The sequence below is a fragment of the Apium graveolens genome, chromosome 7 (genome assembly GCF_009905375.1).
Source record: "Apium graveolens cultivar Ventura chromosome 7, ASM990537v1, whole genome shotgun sequence".
Taxonomy (NCBI): Eukaryota; Viridiplantae; Streptophyta; class Magnoliopsida; order Apiales; family Apiaceae; genus Apium; species Apium graveolens.
Genome location: NC_133653.1, coordinates 262,010,763 through 262,022,981, shown reverse-complemented (window position 1 = coordinate 262,022,981; position 12,219 = coordinate 262,010,763). Strand labels below are relative to the sequence as shown.

Below are 12,219 nucleotides of genomic sequence, written 5' to 3'. Positions count from 1 at the left end.
GCAATAGTCAACAAAGTACTTGAGTGAACAGGAAAAGAAGCAAGTGAAGAACTTATTTTACTATTGTAATTTTATATTGTTTTTCACTTGTACACTTGGTAATATATATGAACCAAGAAGAAGCTAGTAATTAGAAAGATTTTTCCAGAGCTGTTAAGAAATATCTTGAGAGAAAATTCATCTAGTTTGTACTAGGATGCAGCTGTGATCAACATTGTTGAACACAGATTTTCTAATATACCATCTCTGGTGGAACAACAAATCCACCAGAAAAGTTTTTAAGGTCTGTTGTGTTCTTTACATTTGTGCTTGAATATATATCTGTCTGTATTAGCTTAAAGCAATTCACACACTTGTTCTTCTTGAACACACAACTTTATAAACTGCTCAAAACTTGAAAAAGTTTTGAGATTTACATTCAACCCCCCCTTCTGTAAATCTCATTGTTAGTCTTCTAGGAATAACAAGTTTCTTCGGGTTTTACTAATTTGAGGGGGGCCCTTGGGTTTAAAGAGGGCATGCAAGGTGTTTTCTGACCAAGAACGTTCTTCGGGATTTCTTTGTTTTAGAACGTCTTTCGGGAGCCGACCCAAGGCGTAAACATGTGATCCGGAGTCTGAGATGTTTGCGAAAGGATCCGTAGGCAAGAACATTCTTCGGGATGGCTTGCCCCAAGAGCAGCCTTCGGAAACCGCCTCCGGGGTTCTAGTTCGCTCGGTCCTGGGACGTGTACTCGGTTTTTTATTTTCTTCTTTTCTGTCTGCTAATCCGAGTACATGGACTAATGTCTCTCTATTCCTGATACAGGGACATGGACCGAGCAAACCGCCCCCCAGATTCTTCGGACCCTTTGTCGAACAGCTTGGCGGGAACGTCTTCCATTCGCCCCGAGCGGACGGGACGGGCCTTTTTTGGTTCGGCTGCCGACTATCCCGCAACCAATAATCGATCAGAACTGACGAAGGGACGCATAGTTCAGATGTACGAGGATTATTCCGTCCCTCGAGGGTTTTGTTGGCTGTATGCGCCGAGGGAGGGCGAAAGGATCTACGATACTCCCGGGGTGCCAGATGGATATGGAGGTTGCGCCGTAGCGGTTTCGGAAGCGGCCTTCAAGTGTGGTTTGCGGGTGCCTCCGTTGAAGTAGATCAAGCACCTTTTCTTCCAGATGGGCATCGCCCTCGGACAGATGGACCCGAACGGGTTCATCTATATTAACTGTTTCCAGAATAGATGTCTTCACGCCGGGATCGCACCCAACACTCGTTTATTCTGGTATCATTACGACTTTCGGAAGAATCTGAAGAGTCCCGGTTTCTACACCATCGTCCGTCGAGCAGGGCGACCTGATTGGATGGCAACCAATTCGAACAATAAATCCACTCACACTCATTGGTGTTATGTGAGTGGTCCAAAGTTGGCGGCCACGTCGGTTTGGTGAGATGTGAATCCCTCGCTGCTTCTTATGCCGAGCCTGACCTTGGAGGAGAAGGAGAATTACAGGGCGTTAGTAGACGTCAACGTGAAGAAGCTGGGTCCCGGAGAGTTTTGGGACAAGGACTGGCTCTTCAGCTTGTGGGGTGGGGGTAACAAAACTTCCTCCTTTGTTTTTTCTTTCATTAGTTTTGTCCCATCACCGGTGTATTTTTTTTTCCTTGTTATGCATTCGATTATATACACTCGGACTAACTTGTTTCCCCTTTGTATTTCAGTGTCTTCGAGAGAGGCTTTGATCGAGAGGAAAAAGGCCAGGGCGGCCGAAAAGAGGGCGGCTGAGGAGGCGGCGAAGAAGGTCGCCGATCAGGGGGCTACGCCAGATCCTTCGGAGGGCACAGACGAGAGGGCTCAGACCGAGAGGGCTCCGTCGCCCCGCCAATCTCATGCGGCTTCTGAGGCCGAGGAGGGGGACGATCTAGAGTACATGGGAGAGGGAAACCCTTCCCAGAGGACCCGGAGCAAGGAGGGGATTGTGCGCTCTTATCTCTCAGGGTGGGGCGTGCTCACGTCCGACCACATTGTGTATCCAGCCCGGCAATCCGCAAAGGAGGTGGCTTCGGACCTTTGCCATGGCCTTTAGCTTCTGGTCGATCTTCCGACCTTTGCTTCGGCCTCTGCTACCGAGGCCTGCACGAAGCTTCTGTCTTTCCTGTCCCTGGTACATTTTTTAATCTCCCATCTTTATTTTTCGTCCATCTTTTTCCCCTCGGCACCTTTTAGTAAAAAATTTTGTCTTGTCTTTTTGCAGGCTGCTCCTTGGGCCGCAGTTGTGGAGGATAAAGTTAAGGACATGGAGACTCGGATGGCTGAGGTGAAGGAGTTGGAGAGGAGGGCCACGGCGGCCGAGGAGGAACTCGTAAGGGTGAAAGCCCAGAACGAGGTCGAGGCCACCGCGCTGAAGGAGGACAGATCTCGGCTGGAGACTGAACTGGAGAAGGCGAACCGGAGGATCTCCCACCGGAACGTCCAGCTGAAGAGGTCCTGAAAGGAGCTTCGGAAGAAGCAGAAGCAGCTAGACCCGACGGAGGAGCGCTGCTTTCAGTTCGGCGCTGACTATGTCCTGGAGAAGGCCCATGGCCTGAACTGGGATTATAAGCAGTTGTTGGACGACAGCCTGGAGGATCCTATCGACCGGCCAGCAGTCGAAGTTCCTCCTGCCTCCTCCGGCGAAGACGAAGAGCTCTCGGCTGAAGACCTTCAAGCCTAAGCCTTCAGCACTGAGGTGTTTGATATGACGGAAGATGATCTTGTTGCGAAGTTTGCCGTTGGTGTTTCCATGGTCGTACCCAACTCTTGCAGCAACATTCTTCGTTCATCTTGTATTTTTATTTTTTATAATCGGTATTCTTTTTGTAATTGGTACTCCTGCCTTCGAGCATTTGTAATTTAACTAGCCTTCGGGTTTTTATATTTTAATGCATCTTTCGTCTTTCGTCAGTATTGTCTTACTGCATTTAATAGTTGTATCTCTGGTTTCATTCGCCTTAACAATTAAAACGAATTGCCTCTTCGACATTATTGATGCCTTAACGATTTTAATGAAATGAATTGTATTTTTGGCTTCATTCGCCTTAACAATTTTAATAATTTTGAATAAAATGAATCGTATCTTCGGCTTATTCATTCGCCTTAACGATCTTATCGAATTGTATCTTCGGCTTTATCTGCCCTAACAATTTTAATAAAATGATTTGTATCTTCGGCTTCATCTACCTTAACAATTTTAATGAAGTGAATTGTATCTTCGGCTTTATTTGCCTTAACAATTTCAATTTTAATAAAATGAATCGTATCTTCGGCTTATTTATTCGCCTTAAATATTTTATCGAATTGTTGCCTTATTACCCCCTACGGCCCCAAGGGTTAAAGGCCGAAGTTGATTTCGGGTTGTTAATCCTTTTCTGGATGTAGACGAAGGAACAGGGATGCTGATCTTTCAGTGATTTCCCCTAGATCAGCATGTCATGGTTCGTTCGTCCCAGAGGAGGTCTTCTTCGGGATTGCCTCTAGACCTGGTTTTGGGTTTAATTTTGAATACCTGATTGAGGCCGAAGGACCATGTTCTTCTTTTGATCACCCCGGGACAGGGGTTCCTTGGCCTTTTTAATATCAAATGATTAAGGGAAGACGAATGATAGGGCGTTATTCCAGGATTGCCCCTTAAGGCCCTTAATTCGTGTTTACCCATTGCCCCTTTTGTTACATGTTTAATTATCAAATTGGATAAGGGCGGCAGCCGAATGGTTTATCTTCTTCGGGATCGCCCTCAGATAATACTCGGTCGGCCGCGGCATGTGCAAATAAAGAAATATGACATAATATGCTTCTTTATTTAGTCAAATTGTTTACATTTTTCGAGTAGAATTCAAATACAAACTTTTAAAGAAATTTCTTACTGATAAAATTTTCGAAGGCGACTAGCATGCCAAGTGTTTTTGATTGCCTCGCCGGACAGCGTTTCAAGCTTGTACGTTCCCAGACGAATGACCTCGATCACCTTATAAGGCCCTTCCCAGTTGGGCTGAAGCTTTCCTTGTTTGGCCGGCATGGATGCGGCCAACTCCCTTAGGACTAGGTCTCCTATTCCGAAGGACCTTTTCTTCACATTGGAGTCATAGTATTGTGCCGCTTGTAGTAAATACCTCATGTTCCTTTGATGTGCAGCTTCTCTTTCTTCCTCCAGTAAGTCTACGTTTGCCTTCAACCCGAAACTATTAGTTTCCACATTGTAGGTCTCGTTTCGGTATGATTCCAAGCCCACTTCAACAGGAACTAGGGCCTCGGTTCCATAGGCCATTCTGAAAGGAGTTTCTCTCGTTGATGTCCTAGGGGTGGTTTGGTAAGCCCATAAGATCCAAGGGAGTTCTTCCGCCCATCTTCCTTTGGCCTCGCCCAGCCTCTTTTTTATTCCTCGGAATATCACTTTGTTTGCCGCCTCGATTGCCCCATTTCCTTGCGGGTGGGCGACTGAGCTAAATTTCTGTTCAATTCCGAAATGGTGCAGAAACTTGCGGAATTTGTTTCCAATAAACTGAGTTCCATTATCTGAGATGCATGGTTTTGGAATGCCAAATCGGAGAATGACTTGTTCCAGGAAGAACTTTTTTGTGGCTTCTTCGGTTATGGAGGACAGAGGACGGACTTCGACCCATTTGGTCATGTAGTTGATGGCGATTATGCAGTACTTCGCTTGCTTCATGCTAGTGGGCAGTATGCCAACTATGTCCACGGCCCATACGGGGAATGGAATAGGGCTTAGTACAGAGGTCAATTCTTCTGGGGGATGTTTCGGGACGGTGGCGAACAGTTGGCACTATACACACCTTTTTGCATAGTCGTAGGCATCGACCCTTAGAGTGGGCCAGAAGAATCCTTGTCGGAGAATTTCAAAGGCGAGCGACCGGCCAGCCAGGTGCTCGCCGCAAATTCCTTCGTGCACTGCCTCCAGAGCCTTTATCGGCTGACCGGCGAAATGAAACGCCGAAGAGCGGTGAGTTGGCCTGTCAATTTCTGTATATCTCTGATGCACTTGGGAGGTTCCATATTGATAACTGCTTCGATCTTCTCTGGGTTTGCCTCTATTCCCCGGGCGCTGACCATGTACCCGAGAAACTTTCCACTAGAGACTCTGAAGGTACATTTGTTCGGATTGATCCTCATGTTGTTCTTTCGGAGCGTTTCGAAGCATTCCTTTAAGTCTTCGACATGATCTCAGAATAGTGATTTTACTATCATATCATCCACGTATGCTTCCATGTTCCTCCCGATCTGCTCTTTAAAGACCTTGTTCACCATTCGCTGGAATATGGCTCCAGCGTTCTTCAGTCCGAAAGGCATTTTAATATAAGCATAAGTCCCCTTCGGAGTTATGAATGTTGTCTTGGGCACATCCCTATCATTCATAGCAATTTGATAATAACCATAAAAAGCGTCAAAAAAACTAAGTATCTCATATCCTGCCGTTGCGTCTATCAGTTGGTCGATGTTAGGCAAGGGGTAGTGATCCTTCGGACATGCCTTATTGAGATCCGTGTAATCCACGCACATCCTCCATTTCCCATTCGAATTCTTCCCAACCACCACATTGGCTAGCCAGTCGGGATACTCGATTTCTTCGATAAATTTGGCTTCTAACAATTTTTCCACTTCGGCTTCTATTACCTTCTGTCGTTCGACTGCAAATGTCCTCTTCTTCTGCTTTACCGGCTTGGCCTCGGGCTGCACATTCAAGTAGTGCGTTACCGTCTTGGGATCCAATCCGGGCATATCTTCCGGCCCCCAGGCGAACACATCATGGTATTGCCGGATGACAGCTATTACCTTTGCCTTCAGATCCGCCCCCATGTTTTTTCCAATCCGAACCATTTTTTTTGAATGGCCCGCGTACAATTCCACTTCTTCGGTCTCTGCTGCGGGTTCGGCAATTGGGCTCGAGAGATCGGCCCCAAATTTTTCCTGCTCGATGTTCGATGTTTCCCGGCTTCCGCTGGGTTCGGATCTTCCCGGTTCCATCTAGTCCTTCATATTCCTGATCCTTCTCAAGGTCTTCGAGCATTATGATTCGGGCGGTTTTCTGATCGTCCCTCATTTCACCTACCTCTTTTTCAGTGGGGAACTTGAGTTAGAGGTGGGGTATATACTCCACTGCTTCAAAGGTTGATAAGAAGGGCCTGCCAAATATTGCATTGTACGGGCTTTCAATCCGAACCACATAGAACTTCACCAGCTTTTCGACGGTATATGGCAACTTGCCCAGGAGGACCGGAAGAGTAATCGTTCATTCGAACTGAATATGATGTCCTCTTATGGCATAAAGGGGAGCCTCGTTGCAGGGCTCTAGGTGCTCTCCCGCCAAGTTCATCTTGCAATAGGTTTTGTGGAACAGTATATTGGCCCGGCTGCCTGTATCCACCATCACTTTCCATATCTTGTTCTGCCCGATGATGGGATTGATGATTAGAGGGTCCTCGTGCGGGCGAATGACATCCTCGTAATCTTCAGTGCTGAAGGTCATGGGCATGTGGGGCTTTGCCTGTCCGAATTGATACAGATTGTACACCTGTCGGGCATACTTCTTCTTTGCTGTCTTGCTATCCTTATCCAGGATGCTTCCCCCAGATATAGTGTTTACTTCGCCCCTTATCATGTCCCTTCGCTCTGGCTCATCAGCCTCTACTTCCTCCTCTTGGTTCTCCTTCGGCCCCAACCTATCTCTCAGATCTCGGACGAACTGATTAAGCTCGCCGTCTTTGATCATGCGCTCAATAAGCTTTTTGAGGTGATAACATTCATCGGTGTTATGCCCCTTGTCCCTGTGATAGTCGCAGTACTTATCGGGGGTTTTCTTGTGGTTCGGGACCTTCATCTTGGCGGGGCGAACAAACCCTAGCTTGCCCTTTATTTTATGGAGAATCTTGAAGATCGGTGCATTCAAAAGAGTGAACACGGCCGAATCTCTATCTCGACGCCGTTCGGCCCCACGATCTGTTTCTTTCCTTCCTTCTTTCCTGCTATCCCTCCGGTCAGATCCTGATCTTGAGCCCTCATATCTGTCGGCTCGCTTTGATCGGTCGTCCCTTCTCGAGTCTTTATATCCTCCAATACTTTTCATCTTTCGGAGAATATTCTCGCCTATTACATATATATATCATTCAGGGATTTTGGGGGAAAATCGTAAAGAGATGAGCGAAGCTTTTTACCTATATAGGGGTCTAGCCCCGCCGTTAGGAAGCCCATTACTTTGATTTTGTCCAGGTTAGTGACCATCCGCGCTTCTTCCTTGAACCGAGCGAGATAATCCCCTAGCTCTTCATTCGCCCTCTGTCGACAGTGGACTAGGGCTTCAGTATCCTTCGCCTTTCGGCATAGGTGTGAGTAGTACTTTAAGAACTTCCTCTTCAACTGCTCGTAAGAGCCGATGGACCGAGGTTTCAGGGATTTGTACCACATCGAAGCAGACCCTTTGAGATAAGTCTTGAACATTTTGCACATCATGATATCATTGTGGCCCATCCCAACCATCAGGAGTTCATACTTTTCACAGTGGTCCTCGGGGTCTCCCTTCCCGTTGAACTCGCTCATCTTGGGGAATTGTCTCTCTTCGCCCGGAGGGGGTCGGTATAGCTCAATCTCTTGTGTTACAACAGGTTCTCGATCGGGCCTCCTATCACCGAACAGGGCCTTCTCTAAGTGATTGAACTTGAGGCGGGATCCATCGGGCTCCTCATCTGAATCATAAGAGTAAGGTTGCTTAGTCCTCTTCCTTCGGGGATGCGAATCAGAGTCAGACTCATCTTCTTCGTCATATGCCCTACGTTCCCTTATATCTTTATGTACTCTGCCGGTCTCGTCGGCCCGCATCACCTCCCTCAAGGTTCGTTCTTGTAGTTCAATTTCCTCCCTCTGTAGTTGCTGGGCTTTCAGTCGGAGCGCATCAACTTCTCTTTTTTTGGCTCGCACTTCCGCTTCTTTGTCAATCTGATCAATTTTGGTCTTACCCTTCTCCGCGGCCTTTTCCGCCCGGATCTTTAGGAGTAAGGCCTCTTCTTCAGGGGTTAGTGTGATAACCCCGTCCTCGTCGATTAGGGAGGACGGTTGTCCTTTGTCGGTGAAACCAGGCGGCGGTGAATGTTCATGAATTGTTTCTGTCATAGTCTCGTTCTCAACTTGTAACTCTCGTATTTCCCACAGACGGCGCCAAATGTTACGCCCAGATCCTTTCGGAAACTTGAACAGGCTTCGGCTGCCTTCGAGGTGGCTTCGGCCGTACCTGAAAGTGATGATAATGCGAGGGTTTGTACCCCCGATTCACCTCCGGTGTGAGAATCAGAATCTGGCTGTAAAAGTAGGGTAATAATACAAGAAAAGCAGAGTGTTTACGAGAATGTGTGTATATTTTGTCTTACTTCACAAGGGTTTTTATACCCAGTTCTGCTTTGAATGTCAGCCGTTACCAAAAATTAAGGAGGGAGTGAAATGGGGGCGTTATGTCCCTTGTTCTGTCCAACGGTTTGCAAGTAGTGGATCTCGGCCTGGACTTTCGTGGGCCTTCGTTTCTCGGGCCTGGAGGTCCTTCAGCCCAATACCTTAACTGCTTATTGGGTCTTCGTTCAATGAGTCTGATCAGGCCTATAACCAACAACATTTCGTAATCGTAAGCATATAATTTTGTATATGAAGCAACTTGGATACATTGCACGGTTGTTATGATAGTATTCACTAAAACTCTATTAAAATGAAGTGGTGTATAATTATTCAACTTTTGACTATAGGGAATCCTTCTTTTTATGATTGGAGTACACTTCACTTTGTTTTCAATATTTGACAAAAGAAAGAACATTCATTTACCTATTTTCAAACATGGCAAACCAACCTAAGAACACACCACAATTCATTACTAATCCATACAAAATCACATCAAGTTCAATTCATACATACCACAAGACAACACTGGATACGCCTTGTTCTTGATTGACATCGAGAATTCGAATTTTATCGAAGTCAAATATGTGCATGAGTATTCAAATTTCGTATAATTGACAGACAACAAAAATTACATCAATACAATTGTCATTTCTCATTTGTATCTATACATCCAACAAAATTGTTTTTCCATTTACAGAAAGAAGCGAAAAGAATAATCAAAACGGCATAATATGAGTAGTTTTAGTTTCATAACTAATCAAACAAGATTTTGAATTAACCCTAAACATCTTCAACATATCGCTCGACATTTGTCGAACAGCGTGAGAACAATTGCTCTGCATTAACAATAACAATTTCGTCAATCCGTTACTCTGCACCACACCAGCCTGAGCTTTCGATTCGCGAAACAAACAGCACAAACTCCACAGAATTGTAACTCCGTGCTCTGTTGCAGGACTCGAAACCTTCAACAAGTTCTTCACGATTGCGTTCAAACAGGCCTCGTTTTCGCAAATTGCCTTTCTGCCTTCTTTACAAGCTGTCAGCATTTCTAAAATCTTCATTGTTTTTTCGATAATTGAAACACTTACATTCGACTCTGATAACAATTTTCCTAGAGTCTCAACAGCTCCGAGATGAACGAACTTGATTCGAATCCGTTTATTAATCAGCGAAGAAATCAAACACGATAAACACGAATCTATCAAACTATCCGGTTTCGTATTTTCACGAAGAATTTTAATCAATTCGGATAAAATGTTGGAGTCTAGATCAATTGCGAGAAGCTCCAGGGATCTAATTGCTGCAATTTTCGAATCAGAAGCTCCGTGTTGAAGAATTATCGATATCGAAACCAGAAACTCTCGTTTATCAATTGATTTCGATAATTTATGTCTATCTTCAGCCTCTTCAAGTAAAATACTAAACAATTGTACAATCTTCTCCGCGAAATAGAATTTCTTCAAATGCTTATTGAACAATTCGATAAGAAACTCTAAAAATCCGTCAATTTTCGACAAAAACTTACTATTCTGATTCGACTCGGAGGCGAAAGAAGTGAGTTTATCGACAATAACAAACAAATTCTCGTCCACTTCACAATAAGTAAGCTTTAATTCGTTTACGAGACTACGAACTTGGAGCTGAGTGAGCGAGTTAGACTGAGTTTGAACCGAGTCAGACCAGATCTTAATGAGACGTTTAAGAGTGTGATTTGGAACAATCTCTTTGGTTTGAAGTTGCTGCATCGTCGCCGGACACGTGTTGTGGCCGCTATCTAGCCACCGTTGGATGCTTGAACGATCGTAAGTGACGCCGGTGCAGAGACTCACCGGAGAGTTCATCACGTCGAGTGAGATAGGGCATTTGAATAAGCTAGGTATAGAAACTCGAAGATCGTCTCTCACCATTTTGTGCTGTAGAGTGAGTAGAAGAAGTTGCGAGAGAGAGAGAGAGAGAGAGAGAGAGAGATGAGTGGTGGAGCAAGTGGAATAGAAGGTGGTTTTAAAAAGATGTAGAGAGAGAAAGTCAAAGTAGAGAGGTTTAGGTGCTGTGTTTAATATAGATTTTGTTATTATTTTTTAAGATTTCGAAATTTTGGGAAATTCAATTTTAATGTTAGAAATTTAACTATTAAATACATTAAAATTAAATACACTCCCTAATTTTTTAGTTATATTTATATTTCAAAATGTGTAAAAGAAGGTACTTAAAATTTATGAAATATTGATGATATACGTTGTTAAATCTAGAAAATTATTATAGTAATTAAATTGTTTGTGGTTATTAATTATTTTCGAATTATGTTACAACTCACAATAAACATGAAACCATGTCATGAATTGAATAAAATTGTGTCGTGTTTCGTATCGTTTTCTATACGGAGAAGCCTGAGTCAAAAGTATGGTTGTGTTGATGTCAGCAAGCTAATTTTGTATGCATCGTTTGTGTGTGTATTGTGTTTTTGTTTTTGTGTTGGCTTTATTCTAATTTTAGAGCACTTTTGGGAGTATGGTTTGGTCAATGGAAATGGTTGTGGTGATCGCACCAGATTCACTTGTGTGTGTTTTTTTGTGGTTCACTCCTTTTGTATTTTATTTATGGAACACTTTTGCCACTATATCATTTTCTATGCAATTCCTCTTTTGTTAGGGTCATTCAGATATTTCATCTTTATTTTTAATCCCTATTTACTCAATAAGTTTGTCTAGTATTTGCATACCGGTATATGTTAGGAAAATGTCGTAAAAAATTATATATAGGGATTTTTGTGCATGCAATCATTATTAATGGGTTTTCCAACAATTAAACGTTTACAACTTATCTATCACATTTTTTTAACATATACCCATGAGCACCTACTAAAAAAATCCTTCCTTAATTTCACTTATTATCTCAATATTTACTAATTATTTTTCAACATATAGATTCATATATGCGGTACTTATTGATAGAGATGTTCAAAAAATCTAAATCTGAAATTTCTTTTAATTTGTAAAAAATTCAAAAAGCTCGATCCAAAAAAAGAGATGTTAGAGGCTTATGAAAGTTTTGACCACTATTTTAAATATATGCTTGAAATATTAATATAGGCAAAAGTTTATAATTTACTACTTAAATATTTTAGTTAACAAAAACTTAAATAGTTGACGACATACATTATTTTAAATGACGGAAAGAAAAAATAATCACAAAATTTTAAATTATTTGAAATTTGAAAACTAATTTAGAAAACGGAAAATACGACCGCCAAATTATAACTTAAATTTTAATATTTCGTGGCAATGCCTTTTTGGAGATATAGGTACTATTAAATAAGTCCTATATTAACTTATAAGCCCGCAAGGACTTCTCACTGAGTGTTTGTCAATTTAATTTATAAATCGAATTTATAATTTATAAGTTAATAAGTGAAATGTTAGTAACGACATATTTTTTTTTAACTTATTTTGATTTTTCGCTTTTTAATTAATTTTAATTTTAAATATATGCTTGTATGTGTTATTTAAATTTAATTTCAGGAATTAACATAATTTATTTAAAAAATATTTATTTAATTTATTTAAAGTAAAAAAATTATGACTTATAAAAAAATTATTAAGATACTTATAAAATTTATTACTTTTCATATATTTATCACTTATATATCATTGATGTCTTTTACGTCAAATTTAATTATATCAAAATTTTTCAAATGGGCAGATAATGGGCCCGATTGTGTACGGAATTATAAGTTACTTATAGTTTATAAGCCCGTAAATTTTTATCTCGGATTGTTTGTCGACCCAACTTATAATT

At 42.4% G+C, this 12,219-nt stretch overlaps 1 protein-coding gene across 1 annotated transcript; it reads right to left on the bottom strand.

Annotated features, from left to right (window-relative positions):
• Positions 1-9,090: 9,090 nt before the first annotated feature.
• Positions 9,091-10,424, bottom strand: LOC141670531 (U-box domain-containing protein 27-like). Its single transcript, XM_074476425.1, has one exon. The coding sequence runs from the start codon at positions 10,329-10,331 to the stop codon at positions 9,138-9,140; it is 1,194 nt and encodes a 397-aa protein (XP_074332526.1). The 5' UTR covers positions 10,332-10,424; the 3' UTR covers positions 9,091-9,137.
• Between the last annotated feature and the right edge of the window lie 1,795 nt (positions 10,425-12,219).

Excerpts from the sequence above, each read along its gene's own strand:
- LOC141670531 (XM_074476425.1), bottom strand. The coding sequence starts at position 10,331 with ATGGTGAGAGACGATCTTCGAGTTTCTATACCTAGCTTATTCAAATGC.